The sequence below is a fragment of the Empidonax traillii genome, unplaced genomic scaffold (assembly GCF_003031625.1).
Source record: "Empidonax traillii isolate 1590-97213 ecotype Southwest subspecies unplaced genomic scaffold, ASM303162v1 scaffold1479:size124046, whole genome shotgun sequence".
Classification (NCBI taxonomy): Eukaryota; Metazoa; Chordata; class Aves; order Passeriformes; family Tyrannidae; genus Empidonax; species Empidonax traillii.
This window is the reverse complement of record NW_020956672.1, coordinates 33,385-55,803: the sequence shown is the minus strand read 5'-3', so window position 1 is coordinate 55,803 and position 22,419 is coordinate 33,385. Positions and strand designations below refer to the sequence as shown.

Here is a 22,419-nt window from a genome sequence, read left to right as displayed (position 1 = left end):
TTAGATTCTACTTTATCAGCTGCAATCTGAAAATACTGGAGTTAAAGATGGATGAAAACACTGCCTTAAGTCACCTTTTTTCTGACTGTAGGTAGTGGTTTATGTCAAAAGCACCAGCAGAGGATAAGATGTAACCAGAGCTGTGATTGCTTTCTGCATCAGTAAAATTGTACAGAATTTTCACAGAAATATAAAATGATGTTGTTTTGCAGGTGCTTATAAATAGAATAGATCAGCAGCCATTTATAAAAAGGCTATTATTTTATTCAGGGCACTCCTCATGATTTCTGGTAGTGGAGAGAAATAGAAAGACAACAATTTGTTTTATTGTGCATTCTGGCTTTGTTAGACAGTCTAAACAATCTTTATTTTTTAGCCCTGTGAAAGCATTTGCCTGGTGGCCAATGTGTGATGGAAGCAGGGTTGGGCTCAGAGCTCAGTCTGAGCAACATCTGCACTGCACGGCACAATTGGACCTTATTCTTCCTGGGTGTCTCTCCCCAAACTGATGATTTGTCAGTCTGACACTGATTTAGTATCATGTAATGTCCAGGAACTGAAATAACAGGACCTTGTATTAGTGAAACAAAAAAGACTGAAGATTAAAGTATTGAAGCTGGATGTAATTCTAATGTAAATGTCTGAGTCCCCCAAGTGTTTTATTCCCAAGAACATGAAATACCCACTGGTGGCTGTTACCCTCTGGTGTTGAGCTGGTGTAACAGGCTGGGAAGAGAGTTGGTTAGTGTTGGTCCTCTGGATTGTTCCTAGGCATGCTGATGATTGAACTAAGGGAAGCGTAGTAACACATCTTATTAAATCCTTTTAAATTTGGTCATAATACTGTTATTGTAGTAAATAGGATCAAATTTTATAAGCTGGTTTTGACCTAAGAATGGTACTACTGATAAATAACTGTGCTGACTGTCTAGAATTTTGAAGACTGATTGATTTTTTTAAAATATATTTTTTTGATCCAAACTGTTCAAACATTCCTCGTAGCAGTAATTACTGACTAATGTTTTAGGATGAATGGTACATTATGGTTCATTGTGCAGACAGGGAGACACCAGCACTTTGTGTCCAGCTCCTGGTAAAGCCCAAGGATTTCTGTGCAGCAGGAATTGCTGCCCAGAGCCCGCAGCTCCTGGCATGGAGCAGCCCTCGGGACTGGGCTGGTGCTACTCCACATGTTCCCTTTGGGTTCACTCTGGGCTCCTTCAGGAATTTCTGCAGCAAGACTTTCCATTTCTGGTGTTACCTTTAAACATAACCTCCATTGCCTGTTCCCTCTGCTCAGGGAGGTTCAGGTTGGACATTGGGAAGATTCCCTCATGGAAAGGGCTGTGCTGCCCAGGGCAGTGCTGGAGCCCCCGTCCCTGGAGGGATTTCCCAGCTGTGTGATGGAGCCCCTGGGACAGGGGTCAGGGGTGGCCTTGGCAGTGCTGGGGAGTGCTTGGGCTCGATGGGCTCAGAGGGCTTTTCCAGCTCCAGGGATTCTGTGATTCTGCTGCCTGTTCATAACATGATGGCATTTGAATGGTTCATATTTCTGTCGAAATCATGTTGATTCAGCATCATCATCTTTGTCCTTTTTTTCCCCTACACTGTTTAATTTTTTCCTTTCCTCATAAGAGTGTTGCCGTGTCTCCTTTTTTTTTCCCTATGGCACTGTCCTTTGTACAGCTGAACATTCAGCTGACATTCTCAGAGCTGAAGTTAGCTCGAGCTGCTGAGAAGCAAATATTTAGATGGTAGTACATGAAGAAAAAATTAGATAAAATTAGCAGCAATGCTGTTGATAGTACACAAACAGTGATGAAACTGAACTCAGCCTTTTGTATGTGGAGGTGTCGATTATAGGCCTTTAAAACAAGGGTAGCTGTCCTCTGGGCACAGTTGCACAGTGTTTCTGCTCTACAGAGTAGATAAACTAGGTAATCAATTAATTTTTCATTAAAATAAGTTGGAACGTATATTTGAAAAATTAGAATTGTAAAACTGCATCAAAACTTCGAGGAAACCAAATTCTCAGATATTCATGTTAACATTCTTTTTATTGAGTCTGGGGGATGACTCCTGTCTGCCAGTAAACTGTTTCTGCTGGGAGTGAGTCCTTTTTTAGTATGTGTGAGAAAATGATGGTGATTGAGTTTGCAGGAAACTTGCATAGGAAACATTGGATTTATCTAATTAATTTATTCTTTCAGATCCTCCACCCACCGGTGTAAGCAAACCCCAGGTGTCAGAGGGTGTTCACACCAATGCTTATGACATTAGAACAGAAGCAGAGCAAGGGACCCTCTACTCGCCAGAGCAGACATCTCTCCATGAAAGTGAGGGTCTGTTGTGTGCATTTTAAATATTAGAATTTCTGTAGTGATGGTATAAAAATGTAATAGTTATGAATGCAACGAATAACAAATTTATATAAGACTTTGTGAAGTTATTGATGCTTTTATTCTTATGCTGGCTTCATATCTACAGGGTCTGTAGGTAACTCAAGGAGTTCAACACAAATGAATTCTTATTCTGACAGTGGTTACCAGGAAATAAGCAGTTTCCATAACAGCCAAAACTTGAGCAAGTCAGAGCTCAGACAGCAGCATTCCCTTGTTGGACCGACCAACAACCATGTGGGGAGGAGCTCCCGTGCTGAAGGGCAGACGTCAGTCCAGGTACCCTGACCAGTCCCTGCTCCTCTGGCTGTGCGTGGGCTCCACTGGGGTTTCGGGACAGCAGCTCACAGCTGGGCCTCCCTTTGTGTGGGCTGCAGTTCATGATGTGAAATGGCAGTTTTGTTTAACACTTTCACGGGTTAAAAAGCCAAAATGGCTCGTGGCAGACAGGCTTGTTTGGGAGGATCACACACGTGTGATTTGGGTCATTCACGGGAGCTGAAAGGAAGTACCACTTGTGAGGACTCCTGACTGCAGAGTACGCTGCTGGCAGGGTACCGAGAAGGTACCACTCACCCAGAATTCATTGTGATAGTGTGGAAAACCTCCTAGAATTTAGCCTGTATGTAAACTTAGTGCTTAAAGGAAGGTGCTGTTTGTGTTCCTTCTAATGTTTCTGGCTTTTCCCCTCCTTTTCCAGTAAATGAAACGATAGTGAGACGGTAGTTGTCAGAACTTTATGAGCTTATCTCAGAACTCTGCATTACTGCTCATGGGTTTCCAAAGCGGTCAAGTTGTGAGGAGGGAAAGCCTAGGTGCAGATTAACATAAGAAACCAAATGAGAATGAAGAACAGATAGGTTTTCAACGTTAAATTACCATTTTATATACTGTGGAACACTGGTTAGAAAAAGTTACAGGAAACCTTGCAGGGATGCTGCTTAGGGTTAAAGCTACCCTTCCGCTGCCTGTATATACCACTAAACTGTGTGCCTTTCTTGCTGACTTGTCTCTTTTACAGGAGAACACAGTGGGATTTTATGAAACTCACAAATGTTTTTGTTTTGAAACAGCCCTCAGTAAACAGTGCTACCAACCGAGTGATGAGGCGGGTCAGTTCGGTCCCATCCAGGGCACAGTCTCCCTCCTACGTGGTCAGCACCGGCGTGTCCCCGTCGCGGGGGTCTCTGCGGACGTCCCTGGGGAGCGGGTACGGTTCTCCCAGCGTGGCTGAGCAGAGATCCCTGGCTTCCCACGGGTACTCCTCCACCACTCTGCCCGTGCAGCGGGCGGCGTCCCCGTTCGCGGCGCACAGGCCCGCGTCCCCCTCGGCCGTGCGGCGCGTCGGCTCGCTCACGTCCCGCCAGGCGAACCCCAACGGCAGCTCCTCCCAGTACCAGACCGTGGGCAGAGTGGGCTCTCCCCTGGCCCTCGCCGACGTGCAAACCAGAGTGGGTTCTCCGTCCCAACCTCAGCTGGGATCCTCCTCCCCGAAGCGTTCCGGCATGACGGCGGTTCCGCAGCACTTGGGAACGACGCTGCAGAGGACGATTCACGATGTCGAGCAGTACGGACAGCAGTACGAAATCTATGAGAGGATGGTGCCCCCCCGGCCTGACAGCCTCACAGGTGAGTGACAGGTACAGACACGGGTAAAGCTCCACGGGTCACAGCTGTACAGAACCTGGGTGTTGGGGTGAGACGTTGTAGCGCTGGGACGTAACTGAGGAGGATGTGTCAAAGCAGTTGTAAATACTGATGTCAAACACTGTATCAGTCACAAGTTCCTGGTGAATACTGGCTTTCTCTATGGTTACTCACTGCTGGCTAGGCATTGAATTAAATCCGATTATTTAAGTCGCTAAGTGAAATTTTCAGTTTTCCAGAGGCATGTCAGCATTTTCAAAGATAAAGTACATTTGAATGTGTGTGCAGGCTGTACATAAAGTAAGAGATACTAGCCTGGAATTAGTATTATGCCTAGTTCTTTCTTAAAATATGTAACTTAACACCGCTGAATATTAATCTTATTTTCCACTAATATTTCACGTCTGTCTCATACGTCAAGTTAAATATAGGGTAACCATTTTAATACTAGCTTAAAATAAAGCCCTAAAAGGTAGAATCTATTAATCTGAGAGGTAATTCTTATAAAGATGCAGTTACTCTCCATTTTAAGTTGTGTGTGTGACTGGTTTTGTTCTGACCATCATCTGAATGGTGATTTTCCAATCGTGCACTTTTGAACAGACAGCAATGTCTGTTTTTTCTTTCAAACTGTCACACTGCAGGAAGCTCCAAAATGCTCTCATTCCTCAGCAAGAGGTGTATCTTGTCCCTCACCTCTGCTTGCAAGGCACAATAATCTGCCAGCTTGATAAGAGTGTGGGAATGAGTTTGATGGGAAAGGCTGGGCAGTGTTGTAACAGGCTAGGACTGCATCATTTCTGGTGTAACAGCAATCTTGCCCTTTTAAAATATTAACAAGGTACTTAACAAATACCACTGCTTGGGAATATCACCTTGTCTAAACAGGTGAACTGACAGATCTTTAGAAAAATAGTTATCGGGATAGTGAATCAGTAATTCAGAAACAGACACTTTAAATGGGATGTTTTCAGAATGAAGGAAGTAATTAGCAACACGGTAGTCAAGCTGAGAGAGCATCTTATTTTATAGCCATCTGAACTGTAATCTTTCCAGGAAACTTGAAATACCCTCACTTCCCTGTACTTTGTGTTACAAACTAAGAATCCCTTAGTATTATTAAAAACTCCTGCATTTTCAGTATAAATTAGTTTTCATGTTCCTTTAGAGGGAGCAGTTCAATATAACACCTGAAATCTGAAACTTAAATTTGTAGATGATCAGTTTTCTGGGAGGAATTTTGGAAGTGGGAAAGGTTAGTGCTGTGGCAGCCTTCAGTATAACCCAGAGTTCTTCCTGCTGTGTAAGCATGAGGAGAGGATGGATGTGTGATCAGCTCCTCCCTTCCTTCTGTGCTTGCAGTCTCCATTTCCATGGGGTGTATGGTCAGAGGTGAGTGTCTTCCCAGGACATGGCACTGTCACCTGCAGGGGGGGTCCAGCTGTCCCCTCAGCCTGGTGAAGCCCCTCTGTTCTCATCACCTGTAGATGTGTTTCCTTAGTGATGGCCCAAAGGTTCCCTTGCAGACGCTGTGGCAGAGCAGGTGTGTGATTTTGGGGGGAAGTACTCAAATGCAGGATCCATTTGGTCACACATCACTGCTCCATTGTACTTTTGAAGTTGTTCTGTAATCTCTGTCATTTCGTCACCCTTGCAAAGTTCATTTTGCACGTCCTGTTACTTTGATAGCTGCCAGAGCTTTGAGGTAATGCCAGTGTGGGCAAAGCTGTACACATTTATATTTACACTCTGCATGAAATACTAATATATAGCAAGGTGAAAACAAAAATCTATCCCAGCTGCAGCATAGCTATGTGTATCTATTCACAGCACAGGCTATTTAAACCTTTAGAAAGACTTTTCTCCATGTGTTTAAATCTCTGCTGCCACTAGTGAGCAGATGTTTGCTCTTACTGCTATGGACTGTTTCATTTCAGGATTACAGCCCCCTCTAGGCTGTGCCCTCTGTCACAGTGGGATTTCTGTCAGGTCCACACTGACCCTGTCATTGCTGAACCTGTGCACTGCATGTGCTGACTCAGCTTTTATTCCGAATCGTGAAATGGATTAGACTTTCAACTGTAAATGCTACCAAAAATATTGAGTTGGAAAACTTCATATTGTCAGTGTCTTTTTGTCAAAGAAAGGCTGCTTTGTCAGCGAGTCTTTCAGTATGGGTCATTTAATAATGGCAAAAAAAGTAACGACTAAATCTTTGTGACTGTAGATGTAACCAACACCTTTTCTTGGTGAAGGCAGAGAGATTCAGTGCTGCCAGCTGGATTCCTTTGCACCGGAGAGGGGCCATGCAGTGTTTCCCTGTGCTTGGTTGCAGGCCTGAGGAGCTCGTACGCGAGCCAGCACAGCCAGCTGGGGCAGGAGCTGCGCCCGGCCGTGTCCCCGGACATGCACATCACCCCCATCTACGAGGGCAGGACGTTCTACAGCCCCGTGTTCCGCAGCCCCAACCACGGCACCGTCGAGCTGCACCACGGCTCCCAGGCCGCCCTGTTCCGCACCGGCTCCGGTGGGTGACGGCCACGGGCTCTGCCCGAGCCCCGCGTCCCAGCACTCGGGGATAGAGGAGAGCAGGGCTCAGATAGGTAATGCCAGTGCAAAGGAATAACTAGAGGGGATCGATTAGTGGAGATAGAGCCAGGTTTGAAGGACTTAAAAAAACCGGCAGGAATTAAAAGGCTTTCGGGATGTTTGCAGGGAACGCCTGGGGTGATATATCAGTGTCAGCTTGGGGTCAGAGTGTGTTCTGTTTGATACTGCACGCTCAGGTACATCTGAGATAAGCATATTTCATGACACACAGGATTTACTGCTTCCTCTTGCATTCTCTCTGCATCACTCTTATGAACAGAGTTGGTTCATTGGTTTTTTATTCATCAATACAGTAAAAAGAGAGTTTGCCACTAGAATTACCTACTGCATCTTTCACAGTAAAAATACCATTTTACCCAACTTCTCAGCAAAGGATAATGGTAAATGCTACAGCTGAGGATTGTCTGTGGGAACTGAGATATTCCTCTAGTACCTCACAGAATTGCTACTCGTGTATTATGAAGAGCATAGGCATTAGATTAGTACTAGGATTTATTTTCTGTAGGGAGAAATGTAATATATGTTGCAGTGCAGTTTATTCTTTAAGGTTGATTAATAGTTTGTATAGTGATTTCAAAAAACTCTCAAAATATTAGAGTGAGTTAGTTAAATAACTCCAGAAAAAAATTATGGAGAACCGGCCAATTCATGTCATGTTTTTGCACACCTGAAAATGGCTTTTTTAATGTTTTCTAATACCAAGAGGATGAAGTGCTGAATGAGGCACCAGTTTTTGCAGCTCTCCTGCTTCCTACAACCTATAGTAAATGGAGGTTGTCAGAATGTGCCAATGAGGAAATAGAACTAGAAACTGGAATTCTTTGTTTGCTTGTCTACTTAATACCACTAACCTTGGAAGAACAAAAGCCACAACAACAGCTTTGTTCAGTCAGGGAGATGCACGTTCCTGTTCCTGAACTGCCCGGCTTCATCTTCGGAATGATCCTCTTGTTACCTTTCGTTAGGGAAAACGTACGTGTAGTTGGGAAAAGCAAAGTATCATATAAACAATAAACAATGTAAATTTTTGTTTACTTACTTTTCCTTTTTGGTGCAGTTGGTGAATTGATGTTATAAACTTTGAAATCACTTTTGACCCAGATTTCTGCTTGTTGGCACTTTAAATACTTGTTGAGACAAGCTGAGGCACAAGCCTGCTCCCGCCAAACCTTTCATTCTGTAACTAACCTCTCCACCTTCCCTGGGACACTGAGGAATTGCTCCCTGAAATCTGATGACAGCTTCCCACGAGGAACTGTGCTCGTGTTCAAGGCTGATATTTCATTGCTTGCACCGCTAATTGGCTATGGCCCCCTCTGTTCAGCAGACCTTGTTACCTGGTTGGTTTTGACACTGTTCTGTCCTAGGCGTGGGCAACCTGCAGCGCTCCTCCAGCCAGCGCAGCACCCTCGCATACCAAAGAAGCAACTACGGGCTGCCCGCGGCGTTCGCGGAGCCGCTGCGGGCGGTGCCGTTCCGGCTGCCCGAGCCCGGCTACGGCCGCGCGCTGCCCGCGCCCGACGGCGGCACCACGCGCTCCCCCTCCATCGACAGCATCCACAAGGACCCCAGGCAAGTCTCGCTGCGCACCTGGGCACCCCTCGGTGCGGTTTGCCGTGGCTTAGTCAATCACGACTCATTTAGCGACGCAGATCTGTGCCTTTGTAGCCGAAATAACAAACACAGGTGCTCGTTCCAGTAAGAAAGAGCAGCTGTCACGCATTTTGTTATTACATTTTTCTTCCGTGCTTATTTTCATGGAGAAGTTATTACAGGAAATGCTAACAAATTTGAGGATATTTGACTGGATTATTCCAAATATTTTTTAGTAAGTCTACAGAGTAACCTGTAATACTGTAATGAGTTTTCTCATTATATGAATGAAAATTGGGACTTGAAAATTCAAAAGTACAAACCTAATTTATTTGAATGAATTTTACATGAGCAGCCTGCTTAAATTTCAAAACAAAGTAAGTTTATAAATCATTTATAAATGTGGCATTTTGAAAGTAAACACCAGTATTTTTTTAAAAATTACTGCTTTGTTGTTGGAAATGTCTGTGCACAGTGTGGGCCACTGACAAGGGTAATACTGTCATTGCCATTTACTATAGACTCTGTGCACTGAAACCTTGTGTTTGATCCTGGGGGTATCAAAGCCCAGGCCGTGCACAGCCTGGAGGGATTTATGGCACTCTGTAGGTTCAGTCGGGCTTTGAGGTTGGTGGCAATTCTGGTCCCTCCTCAGATTGCTGGTCACTGAGGCAGCTTCCAGGCAATCCTTGGCAGTGGAAGCACGTTGCACATCCTGCTGGATCAGAGAGAGCAGGAATTGGGGCGGCTGCTCCTGCAGGATGTGGGCTCAGCTCTGCCTTGGGGGCTGTCCTAGGGCCACGCTGGGCACCAGGGAAACCTGAGAGGGAGCTCACTCTGAGTCCCTGGTCCTGCCTACGGCGCGTCGTAGCACTGGGCACTTCCTGCCATCTCAACAATAAAATAACTGCTTTAATGGATTTGGTTATTCTGTTTATTGGTAGAAATTCACATATTTAATTATTTTAATACATACTGAGGAACTGGATTAATTTCATTCAACTGAGTGCTCCATTCATCCAAATGATGTTAATAGGATAATCTTAGCTCTAAGTAAAAACTTGCTGGCTGACTGCTCTGGCATGTGGCAGGAAGAGTTACTTACAGGTGCTCCATATTCATAGCAAGGAACTTTAAAGAAATTCTGACTCAGTTGTCACTGCTGATGCACCTTCTCACCTTGTAATCTCCCTGTGGAATATCTTCCATTTAATCTGTTCCAGTTTTGTATGTGCATCCCATGCTGTGGCAGGGGCCGGAGGAGCAGGTCACAGAGCCCCAGAGGGGGCTGTTGGAAAGCACCACTCTGGAGTGAGAGGGAAAGCTACTAGTTTTACTAGAAAGGCAGTTTTCCCTAAGGTTTTCTTATCATTATCATTGGTATGGAGAAATAAACCTCAGAGTTGTTAAGCAGTTCAAAGTGGGCACAGAACTGAGCTTCCTCCTTGGGTGAGTCCTGGGAAGACTGACCAGGCCAACATTAGCCTTGGAACAACTTCCCAGGTATTGTTCTTGGAATATATTTCGCTCTTTTTTTTTTTATTTACTTGGATTTTTGAGCATGGGAAAACTTGAGATACTACTTCATCCCCCCTAGTCCTCCTTTACGGAAGACAGATTGCCCAGCAACTATTAATTACTGTATTTCTATATCTTTGAATAGGACGTGGGTGTGCTTCATGACTTTTCTAGGATTGATCTGCACAAAATCATGGTTGTTTAATGAAGAGTATTTTATTTCAAAAATTTTAAATTTACAGTCCATGAATAACTCAAATCAAACAAATTTCTTGCACCTGATCCTGCCAATGACACTTCAGGGTGTGCAGGTTCTGTTGATGTTTAATTGGCTTCAGCTTGGGAAGAACATTGAGCACCGAGAGAAAAATGTTGTGGGAGAGATGGCTCTGAGCAGCGCTGTTGAGGGGGTATCAGTTGATTATAGAATTAATTTTTGGGATATTTACGTAGGTTGAAGCATTTGAGTTGGTGTAACTTTAGTGTATGTTTGTATCTGTGTGGTCCACAAGCCAAGTCCATGGATATGGTGTCCTTGTCCAGTTGGAAGACTGGATGTGATGTGACTCGTTATCCCCATGTGCCTGGTTTTCCTCCTTGCCCTGTTACTCCAGGACAAAACTGGAATTGTTGGCAGGATGTTGTTGTAGTCGGCGATCACCCCGTGTTCGGGAGTAACGCCCTGTCTGCGCTGTTCCCACGCAGGGAGTTTGCGTGGCGGGACCCGGAGCTGCCCGAGGTGATCCACATGCTGCAGCACCAGTTCCCGTCGGTGCAGGCCAACGCCGCCGCCTACCTGCAGCACCTGTGCTTCGGGGACAACAGGGTCAAGACAGAGGTACGTGCTGCCCGTGCCCCTGGCATGGGGCGAGGATGCCAGGCCTGGCCTCTGCTCGTGGGTTTCACCACAACACAACGTTTGTGACCTCGTGTTTCCGGGCGTGCCACGTGGATATGGCAGTATCTGGGGATGTGCCATTACACACAAACACAAATTTTTCCTGTCGTAAGAGCTGCGTGGGAATTCTATGGAAATCTTTTACCTCCAAGTTCTGTAATCCAGCAGAACTGTAAAATTTGGTTGCCAGAGCCTGGCTTTGTGTAACCAGGTGGTGACTGGAGACTGAAACAACCAGGAGCTCTAGAAGGTTTTGCTGGTTTTGATCAGTGTTTTAGGGCATCGTAGGGAATGAGTGATCTGTCAGGCAAAGGAAAGGAGTCCATTCCCAGAAATACGTAGAGGACAGTGTTCATGTCACTGTGGTGTGGGGGAGAGATACATCTGGGTGAATATTAAGAGCACTGTTGAAATTTCTAGAAACTTTGCACTTGAAGAACTGCTCTTTTTGCAGAGCAGCTGTGAGCTGTTAGTCTGAAAGAACTTGCTTTTTCATTCACATCCTATATGTGTTAATCTGTTCTTTTCAGTATAAATTTTGTTTGTGTTAATCAAATGCTGGTGCAACTTTTATAAGAAGATAGCCCAACATGATTAACTATTGCTGGGAGGCAGATGAAAAGGTAATGGTGGTTTTGATGTTCTGGTGACGATCACAGTAATAATCAGTACTTATTTCTAATATTCCTTAAAAAAAATTCTGAGGTATAGAAAATTACTTTAAAAACTTTAAAAACATTGCTGGGAAACAATTAAAGCAGTAACAATTCTCCTCTGAATACAGCAAGGGACTGAAAATGCCCCTCGATCTTTTCAGTGTTGGAGGGCTTCCCGGGAATTTCAGTCCCATGTATCAATCAAGTCAGGAAGGTTCAGCAGCTGTTTCTTCTGGAAGTAGAATGGGATGTATGGTTCCCATAAAAACAAAAGCCTTTTCCATCTGTGGAGTGAGATGGGTGAGATCAGTGGGTGCTGATGGGCCCGATGTTCTACTTTCCAGGTCTGTAGGCTGGGAGGAATCAAGCACCTGGTAGATCTCCTGGATCACAGAGTCCTGGAAGTTCAGAAGAATGCCTGTGGTGCACTGAGAAACCTGGTTTATGGGAAGTCTACTGACGAGAACAAAATAGCCATGAAGAACGTGGGAGGGATCCCGGCCCTCCTGCGGCTGCTGAGGAAGTCGGTCGATGCCGAGGTCAAGGAGCTGGTAACAGGTGAGCTGCTTGATCCCTCCTGGACTGTGTTCTTACCCTCTGAGGCTCTTCCCTCCCCCAGGCAGTGCCAGGTACTCACAGTGTGTGTGATTTTCCTGATGTGGGTGTCAGGCAGACCTGGGGCAGCTGGAGCCGGCACTTGGATTGACACACACTCGAGTATCACATAAGCAGGGAGCAGAAACTCCTCTCCTTCCACATGCAGAGGTGCTGGGACCAGCAGGGATCTGCTGGGGTGGGTCAATGGCCTCAGCACTCCTTGGTCCAGAGCTGTCTGCGTGTGGGATGTTCACTCTTCCACAGTGATGGAAGTGGCAGTTAATGGCTGTTGAAAAATAACTTCTTAGAAATTCCCCCTCTACCTACGGTCTCAGGCTCTCTCTTTGGACTTTGGCAGACGATTCCATAAGAGCTACACACTTGTTTTTAAGTGTACCTCCATAACCATGAGGAACAAAAGGGCATCCAAAATTACCCTTTTAATACAGCATTGCACCAGCTCTTAATACCACTCTCCTTGTCTTTGACTGGAAACCTCCCGGATCAGAACTGCCTTTACCTTCCGGGTGTATTTGTAACAAGCACTAAATTTGGTCCCAATTATCTTAAAATAAGCACCCTACAAATAATGAGGTTGTGTCCTCATGTTAAGGTGAGGACTGAAGGGCTGTGTAACGCACAGCTCACTGCGGGATGGGAACAGCTGAAGGCTTCTCCCAGATTAAGAGACGGAGGGCCCTGGGGGAGCTTTTGCCTTCACATTCTGAACACAGTAAATAAATCATGAATCACTCAACTGATCTGCCTCTGTGAGTCCAGCCTCTGGGCAGGTTTGGCCATGGGTACTCAGTGAGACTCCCATGATTTGCTCCTAGGCTAATCCCCATGGAGAAGATAATATTTGCACAAGTGTAATGGGCTTCTTGGAGGAACTTCTGTGATAAAACCCAGTACAACTCCAGAGGGTACTTTTCCTTAAATTATATTTTAATTTCCCAGTTGGTAATCAATTTTCTTTGAAGATTTGAGACAGCAAATCTTGTTGTACAGGAGCTGCAGTTAAGAATCATAAATAATACTTTTAACATGGCTCTAAAATGGGTCTGTGGTGGTATTAAAAGTATCAAAAATCCCTGAGCACTTTAAAATATGCAGCATTCATTGTTGGTAGGTCTTTTTTCTTTAGAGAGTAGTTTTGTATGTAGTTTAATCACATCCAGAAAATTGTCTTACAGGACTAATTTTGCAGGTGCCGTTTCTTTGGAAGTGTCTTTTACATCCACTCTTTAGCCAACTCTGTAACAGGGCTGCACTATCCTTGTGTGTGAGCTGAACCCTGAGAGCATGAGCTCTAGAAACCCCTGTGGGACACAGGAAGAACTTCATCTGCCTGTAACCAGAAATCAAGACAAAATCAATCAGTAAATCTCCTCATGTCTATGTTCTCCCATGGAGCCCCTTAATTAGTGGGGCTTCTCTTAGCCCCCCTGAGGAGAATACAACCAGGTGTCTCGTGCAAAGATTTGTCCTGCTCATTTTAGTGTGACTGTATTAAAAACGTATGCTCTCTTATAAACTTTCATTTTTGTGAACTCCTGTAGCATTTGCTGTCTGGTCCCCTCATAATTTATTTCTGAAGAAATGGATGTTCAAAATCTAGTCAAAGGGGAACCTTTGGTTTGGCAGCTGTTGAGGGGCTGTTGAGGAGCTGCTGCCGGCCGGGTTTGCGGAGTGTGCGTGGCCGTGCAACCACACACAGGAAAAGACTGTGTGTGAGGGGAATATTTGGGTAAGATCAGTACCTGGTGAGACTCTGGGTGACCTTTATGCTGTGTTTTATGATGAAAAAGAGGATTCAATGCCGTGTTTAGCATACTGTTTGTATATGCAGTTCTGCTGGTGATTTATGTCAGATCTCATACCTCCCTATCTGAATGTCACCTGCAGAGACCGCAGGGCAGGGAAAGTAGGGATTTCTGCCCAAGGATAAAAGACAGATGGCAGTTCCTTTTGGCTGATAGGTCAACGGAACACACTCTGGACTTGTTGCTGTTGTTTCCAGGAAGAAAGTTTTTTACATCCACTCTGCTGTTCAGTACCTGATTTCCTGGTGTACAGTGCGAGGGAGCAGGAATGTCAGGGCAGGCCATTCTTACCATCGGAAAAGACCCAATACCCTCCTCCACTGTGCCACCTTGCTTTCGTCCTTTTTAGGTGCTGGCTCTCCAAGTTCTGCCTGCTCTAGAATCACATCACATATTTAAAGTGACGTCTTTTAAGTTTGAATGTTGCTTCATGTTTGTTTGCCAAGTGTCTGCTGACTTTATTGCAATGGAAATCTCTTCTAAGGGGTTCTCTGGAACTTGTCTTCGTGTGATGCTGTGAAGATGACAATCATTAGAGACGCTCTGTCCACGCTGACAAACACTGTGATCGTGCCCCACTCGGGATGGAACAGCTCCTCCTTTGATGATGATCATAAAATTAAATTCCAGACTTCTCTCGTTCTGCGCAATACGACAGGATGCCTGAGGTATCTACTCTTTTAGAAGACTCCCTTTTAAAGACTAGTCATGTTGTCCAGGTCCTTTTCATACTGTAATTTTAAAAACAGATGAGTTGTTTTATTCTATAAATTACAGAATTCCATCATTTAGGCTGCTTTTCCAATTGTTCTTTTTTTTCTGTTAAAAAATATGAAAATAACCGAGTTAGTCACTAACAGTTACTGACTGATTAATTACCAATCAGCTACATCAAAACCATGTTCCTTGGTTATTCCCACCTTCAGGAACCTGAGCTCTGCTGGGGAGGAGGCGCGGAAGCAGATGAGGTCTTGTGAAGGGCTGGTCGATTCTCTGCTCTATGTGATCCACACCTGTGTGAACACCTCAGACTACGACAGCAAGGTGTGTGCACGTCTCACCTACAGATATTGTGGTGCTGAACTGCCTGGTGGGATTTCTGGGGCTTTGTGTGGCTCTGCTGAGTAGGGTGGTGTCCGTAGCTCAACTGGCATCGCTCCCAAGCCCTGGCACAGCCAAACTCAGCTGCACAGCACAACGTCGCTGCTCGTCTGCAGCCGTGCTGCAGAAGTCGTGCCTCAAGAAAATAATAATAAGCTCTTGTGCTTTTTATTTTCAGAATACTAAAGAATAAGCCACTATAGCAGAGACCACTGTTAGAAATATTGTCAGATTTAAGAGACACTGCAACTTTCCCAGGGAAACAGCCCAAGCACTGGCCAAAGCCCAGCATTAGAATTTAGAGCTTGTGCTCCCAGCGCCTTTTCACCTCTACTGGATTGCTTTGGTTTGGTTTCTCTCTGTGTGAGAAAGAACTGGTGACAAGGCATCTCTCTGGTTTGGTTCAGACAGTGGAGAATTGTGTGTGCACCCTGAGGAACCTTTCGTACCGCCTGGAGCTGGAGGTGCCCCAGGCGCGGCTGCTGGGAATCAATGAACTGGACGACTTGCTGGGAAAGGAGTCCCCGAGCAAAGACTCGGAGCCAAGCTGCTGGGGGAAAAAAAAAAAGAAGAAAAAAAAAACTTCCCAGGAGGATCAGGTTTGCATTTCCCTTGTACTGCAAATGCCTCAGGTCGGGGAGGATGTATCTTGATGAAAATGATCCTATGCTGAATAAAAACAGAGGTTTTGTGGTTTGTGTCGTTACAAATCTGTGTTCCTTTCTCAGTGGGACGGAGTTGGCCCTATCCCAGGATTTTCCAAGTCTCCTAAAGGGGTGGAGATGCTCTGGCACCCATCGGTGGTGAAGCCATACCTGACGCTCCTGGCAGAGAGCTCCAACCCAGCCACTCTGGAGGGCTCTGCAGGATCTCTCCAGAACCTCTCTGCAGGCAACTGGAAGGTATGGGAATTTCTCCTCCTCTTCCTCTCCTTGGACTCTGGTTGCTTTTTCTAATAAGATCTTGCAGTGTGTTTGGGGGAAATAAGCAGTTTTCTCTCGTGCACCTGAGCATTCCCCTCCTGTCTGTGCGTTAGTGCTCATGTGCTGCAGTCATGTTTCCACAGGGAGAAGCTGTGAAAGGGGAGGGGCAGGAAAAGCCATGTGGAAAGTGGCCTTGAAATTGGTACCATTTGTTTCAGATAAACAGGAAAGGCTTCCTTCCAGCACATAGTGGGTCAAAATAATCTTCTGGCATCTTCTAGCTCTGGGTTCTGGTGGGAAGGTGCTGTTGAAATAAGACCAGCACAAATAAATTTGCTTTTTTTCCCTATTCCATTATTTATTTCCATACATTCTGGTCATTGCATATGATATGCTACGGAAGCAGCACATGAGAACACTTTACTGATGTCGTGTATTTGTCATGGAGAGAGTAAAAAACCCAGCAAACGTAAACTGCTTCTTTTGCTTGCAGCAAGCCAACGAAGCCTTTTTAAGTTTGACCAATATAAAACTGGTCCTAAAAAACCTCCAAATCTAACAAACAAAACCCAGACCACCCTGTTCCATTTTCAATGATTGCCATCTATTCAGGTATTTTCTCCCGTTTTTAAGCAGTGCTTTGTAAGAGGAATGAGTGAAAAATGGCAGCGAGACAGCTCTTTATAATCCCAGAAAAGGCACACACTGGACATGTCATCTTTAGCTGGCAGTGTCCCCAGGTGCAGCCGAGGTTGTTTCGGGGGTGCTGTGGGGCTCTGGGGTGACGGGGCTCCGTGTCAGTTCGCAGCCTACATCCGTGCCGCCGTCAGGAAGGAGAAGGGACTGCCCATCCTCGTGGAGCTGCTGAGGATGGACAATGACAGAGTGGTGTCCTCTGTGGCAACTGCCCTAAGGAACATGGCGCTGGATGTCCGGAACAAGGAGCTCATCGGTACGTACAGACCGCCCTGGGGAGAGCACCGGCACCGCAGTGTCCTTTGGGGGGAAAACCCAGGGTGACACTGCACTGATGGGAACAGCACACCGGCTGTTACTGTGTCACAGAGATGAATCCTTGGGACAGCAGCAGCCTTTCGGAGCACTGGTGCCGTATTGGTTTGCCACTGGCCACCTTTGATGGACGAGAGTCCCCTCAGCTCAGCCAAACTGGACAGGAGAGCCTCAGTGCCAAACGGGATGGAAACGCAGCTCAGCTTCCTTGGAGCTCAGCGCCCACGTTTTCGGGGGGTTCGGGTCCCTCCCATGCTCGCAGGGGTGGGACAGCTCTGGTGCCAGGACAGCAGTGCTTTGCTTAACAGTACTGGATAGGGAGAGAGGGAAGAAATCCTCTTCTGGTAAAGTTTGTCCAGGAATACCCAGATATAGAGCAGTATGTATGCCTTTGCTGAACTAAGGGCTGCTTGCTAGAAGAACTTTCTGTTTCTCACTTGTCAATTCTAATATTTAACACTTTAAGCATTTATCTGTGCCTTTCTCATCTAGCATTGAAAACACCTTAAACAATCTTTCCTGCCTTGATGAGGAACTCAGTCTGTTAGTGTTGAACGTGCCTCAGGCTGCTGTGGCTTCAGTGAACCCTGCTAACACATGGCATGATCTAAAAGAGTCTCCTTTTTGTTTCAGAAGCATTTTCTGTGTGTAGACTTTTGGGACAGGGATATAACAACTGTTTATACAGATAGGAGGATTGTTATTCTCAAAAACAGAAATGCAAGTGGACAGAACTTTATTATCTGTTTCTGAAGCTTCTCCATCTGGGACATTTAGAGAATGTTTTCCTGCAGTGCACGAGGAATTAGTGAGGAGAGACTCCTGTTCTGTAGCACCAGCCCTGTGTGGGTCAGACTCGGGTGATACTCTCCTGTCAGGGCATTTCTTGCATTCCTGGCAGAATTTTCAGTTCAGGAATGTTCCTCCACCTATTCCCTCTCCCAGTCAAAGCTGTAACTGAAAGAATTTCTGGCTTCCAGATAGACTCTGAGTCTGAGCTCTGTATAAAACACATCACCTGTGCTAGAAATCCTCTTTAGGAGCTTCTGTGCCTGTGTGGGGCACCTGTGGCCAGTCACACTGAAGGAAGTGAGAGATGAGGACTCCAGCAAGCAGCAGTATATGTTGGAACATGGTCTGCAGTCCCAGCCTGTGGCTTGACCCGTTGCTCTGGGGGTTTGCAGGTAAATACGCGATGCGGGACCTGGTGAACCGGCTGCCGGGCGGGAACGGGCCGAGCGTGCTGTCGGACGAGACGGTGGCCGCCATCTGCTGCGCCCTGCACGAGGTCACCAGCAAGAACATGGAGAACGCCAAGGCCCTCGCCGACACCGGCGGCATCGAGAAGCTGGTCAACATCACGAAGGGGAGAGGGGACAGGTGAGTGGCTGCAACGCTCATCCCTGAACTGGCTCTGGTTCCATTTAAATGGCTTAAGATTGCGTGACTTTTTTTTTGAGTGAAAAAAAGTCCTGCTATTGCAGCCTGGGTCTGAGGAGCTGACTGCTGGAATGACACTGGGAGGGAGGGGGCGGCTGGTGCCGCTGTGCTCTGCAGGGTGTTCTCCATCCAAAGCTTCTGGAGGCTTCTACAGCTGCCCACAGTAACCATGGTCATGGGGCCTCTTCAGGGAGAATGAGTTAAACTGCCCCCTCTTAAACACCTACAAGAATAATCAAATACTTGGAGCTTTTTCAAGTCAGACCATGTGGGCACCTTTGCCAGGATGTTTCCAGCAGTTGTTCATTGTATCTGGTGCAGTCCTTTGGTCAGTGGAAAGAGGACGTGGCCCGGGGGATCCCCTGGGACAGCATTGCCAGGCCAGAGCTGGCTGAGGGGGGCTGGCTCTGCCCACTGTGCCAGCCCTGGGCTCCAGGGCGCCGTGAGCCAACTTCTGTGCTGGCATCGTGGTTTTGTACAGGGAATGAAGCCTGTGAGAGAGGGGCAGCCAAGGAACAGGAGCCTGTGGTGGGGCAGCAGGAGGCCCCAGGGACACCAGAGCTGTGGGATGTGCTCAGTGTCACTGTGCTCCATCTCAGTAGGGCTCCTGCACAGACCAGGCTGTCACCTGTCCTCCCATGGATAGTGGGGCACTGGTGGTACAGTCAGCCCTGCATGCTGTTCCTAGATTGGATCAGATGGTAAAGGAGAGGAAGGGATCTCTCCTCAGACACGTGGGTCAGTGTGAATTAACCACACCAAGTTTTTAGCGCGATCTGTCTCACCAGGAGCTGGGCTGTTTTGAGGATTCACAGTTTATATCTCTTTCCATGTCCAAGGGACCCAGGCTCGTTCCAGCTGCAGGTGTGGGTGCAGTGATCCCTTCTGTGACCACACTGCTCTGTGGAGACAACATGTGAAGTTGCATCTGCACTTACATTTATGAAGCAATGAAGTAAACTAAGCAAATTTAAGATCTTGTGAACAGTCGATGTCTACTCATTGATTAACTCTATAACTGCATTTTTTCAGTGTTTTCTTCCAAATGCTGTATTTGGATGAATCCACAGTGACAGACAGAGGCCTATGTTTACCACAGATGTCCATGCTGTGGCATTTAATATCTGGTCACTACTGCAGTACCATTCCCAGCTTATTCCATTTCTCTATGAAAAGATACCCTGGTTTTGTTTTTAGTAATAGATGCAGCAACTTTCCTTGTCTTGCTCTTGATAGTGAAAAAGTGTTTTCCCAACCAAAGCTTCCAGCAGTGCAGCACAGAACTGAGAACATGGACTCACTGTGAGGATGCCTGGAGATTTTTAATAGCAGCTCTCTTTTATTTTTTTATTCTTTTTCTGCTTTTAGGAGTTTTGAAGTGATTTAAATGCTAAAGTCTCCATTTTTATGGAATGCACTACACAGCATGTTTCTGTAATGATTTTTAATTCTTGCAGACACTGACAGTAGTAATTTCAACCCCTCTGTGTTCCTCACATGGGTGACCTGAAGGGAACATTCCAGGCTGGAGAGGGCAGTGGCTGCGGGGTTGATCTCCAGGCTGGGTTGTGCTCACCCTGGTGGTGCAGGGCTGGCCTGGCCCCAGGGCAGCAGGGTGGGGCTGTTGTGGAGCTGAGAACACTGTTCTTCTGCAGTGGAGTTCAGTGGCTTTCTCACACTGCAACACTCTTCCCCTGCCCAGGTCCTCGCTGAAGGTTGTCAAGGCGGCGGCCCAGGTCCTGAACACGCTGTGGCAGTACCGAGACCTCCGGAGCATTTACAAAAAGGTGAAGTACAGAATCAGCCTGCACAGGAAAATGGAGCCACAAACACTCCTCCTTTATTTATAACTCGCCATTTATTCTGATGATTTTTTCTTTTTGCCACTCCACAGGATGGATGGAATCAAAGTCACTTTATTACACCAGTATCAACACTGGAGAGAGAGAGATTCAAGTCCCACCCTTCTCTATCCACAGGCAATCAGCAGATGTCACCTGTCATGCAGTCAGGTCAGTCAGGGAGGGCGAAGGGGACCTGCTTTCCATGTTTTTAGCTCAAAGAGCCTCTGATTGCTACTAATCCCATCTAAAACATGGAGGTCAGGCTGTCTCCCCTTGGTGCTTGAGCCAAGTACTTCAGCTGCTCTGGGTGTTCCCTGGGCTGTTCCTGCACAGTGAGATCCTCAGCGTGCTCAGCTGGACGTTGGTGCCAACCACTGCCCTCTCCAGAGCTGCTCCCCCTGCACTGTATGGGCACCGTGGACATGGCTACCTGACAGCACAAACAGCATCAGACCCGCAGCAAGGAGCCCATTATCATTCCCAAGTGTGTCATGTCCTGTTAGGATGAGCAACCAAATACAAAAATATTACTTTTCTGACTCCTCCTCGTTTATTTCTCGCCTTTGTTCCCTTAGTGCCTTAAGTGCTAGGATTTACATCTTCCTGAGGGCTGATACAAAACCTACATGAAGCCTTCTACTTTGTCTTCCTTTCACATTTTATTTTATCCAATTTACTCTTCTCAAGACTCTCCAGAGCAGATCTCTGTTAATACAGAGAAATACCCACCTACCATGGCTGCTAAAATCAGTGGCCAGTTCCTACAATACTCTTGTTTAATTACTTCTTTACAAAAAAGTAACAGCCCTCACACATTCCTTCATGACATGGTTGACTTGAAAAACAAGGGCTCCACAAGGGATTTATTTTCCTCCAAGAAGTAAACTGTAGTGTCTTTCATGCCAGAGTTCCTCTCAACCACCAAGGAAGCAAGTACGGCGTAGGCTCAGGGAACTGACTGGATTCTACCCAAGTGTAAAAGGAGATTCCGATACCGACTGTCACATTCCTATCTGGGCACTTTCTCTCCCCGGATACACCAGCAGAACAACTGTGTTACTCCAGTTCTTTTAATGGCAAGTAGGAAGTAGATGAGCAGCTCTAACATAATATTGAGAGGCTGTTGTACTTCAAAGACTACTTAGTAAAAACTCCTGATAGGAAGTGTTGCTTTCCTGCTCCAGAGCGTGACAAGGCCAAGGGGAGGCAGTGGAAGTTGTCACTGGGGTGGTTCACCCAGGAACAGCTGTGACTGTTCTGTCCTTTCCCACCTCCCGGTTGTGAATCCTCAGGGCAGGAAGGGGCGAGGAAGGTTGGGTGTGTGAAAGGCATCTGTTTCTTCTGAGAACCTCTCTTTTCCACCAGTTGGCAGCACATCCTCATCCCCGGCTCTGCTGGGGATCAGGGAGCCTCGGCCCGAGTACGACAGGACACACCCCTCTCTGCAGTATTACAGCAGCCAGGGCGATGTCATGGCACACAAGGACATCTACACTGGTAAGGGGCTAACTGGGAACTGCACCGGGGAAAGGCTTCTGGGGGGAGGAGTTCAGTCACACACAGGCACTTCCAGTGATGGGCTGGTTGTAGCAACTGTTGCTTCCCATTTCCACTGGTTGTATTCGCTGCTGTGGCACAAATCAGGGCTCTGCTGATCTCTGTAGAACTGCCTCAGCACTAGAGAAGATCCCTTTGTATATTGGGAGGTGAGAGGTGGTTGGAATTCTTATTTTTATTTAAAATACTATTACAGAAAATTGTGTTGTTATTATTCACCACATATGATGATGTTATAGATTATAACGTGCAGTTGTATAATATAACATTATATTACCAAATTATACCAAAAGATCAGAATCTTTTCTCTGATCTCTGTTTTCCTTCTCACTATGTGACACAAGTCACATACCAGTATATGATTGCCACTAAGGAGAAGGAAATGCCTTGTTTTAAACATTATGAATCTGTAAAACAAAAAACAGCAACATAAAAAAGCCTCTTGGCTTCATTGTAACTGCTACTGAGGGACATTTGCCTTTATTCTGTTATTACATTATATCTTTAGTAGTTGCTAAAATCTGCAGAATTAATTGTTTGGGTGCTACATGATAGGCAAAATAGAAGCCAATAGACTTAAGAGGTGGAAGAACAAAGACTAAAGTTGATGCCTTAAACTGTTTTCTGCCAGGTTCCAGCAAAGCTTCCCCAATTTACATCAGTTCCTACTCCTCTCCAGCTAGAGAACAGAACCGACGGCTGCAGGTGAGGCCAGAGCTGCCCAGGCTTAGGAGGGGGCTATGTCTCTGGGCATCGCCCTGTCCCAGCTCACGGTGCCGTGCCCTCCTCGGGGCTGCCG

The 22,419-nt window shown here is 46.3% G+C and overlaps 1 protein-coding gene across 8 annotated transcripts in view; it reads left to right on the top strand.

The window, feature by feature from the left end:
• The window catches only part of PKP4 (plakophilin 4), an 82,629-nt gene that overhangs the window by 48,543 nt on the left and 11,667 nt on the right, over positions 1-22,419 (top strand). For 3 of the 8 annotated variants that reach the window (XM_027907489.1, XM_027907484.1, XM_027907488.1), the window contains 17 exons: positions 2,211-2,336; positions 2,488-2,678; positions 3,473-4,028; positions 6,382-6,573; positions 8,024-8,228; positions 10,473-10,605; positions 11,666-11,879; positions 14,229-14,412; positions 14,671-14,788; positions 15,253-15,444; positions 15,574-15,747; positions 16,570-16,720; positions 17,964-18,159; positions 19,922-20,006; positions 20,114-20,231; positions 21,429-21,560; positions 22,252-22,325. In XM_027907489.1, the coding sequence (XP_027763290.1) occupies positions 2,211-2,336; positions 2,488-2,678; positions 3,473-4,028; positions 6,382-6,573; positions 8,024-8,228; positions 10,473-10,605; positions 11,666-11,879; positions 14,229-14,412; positions 14,671-14,788; positions 15,253-15,444; positions 15,574-15,747; positions 16,570-16,720; positions 17,964-18,159; positions 19,922-20,006; positions 20,114-20,231; positions 21,429-21,560; positions 22,252-22,325 (3,041 nt within the window). The other 5 variants (XM_027907483.1, XM_027907482.1, XM_027907487.1 and 2 more) reach the window with 4 other exon arrangements.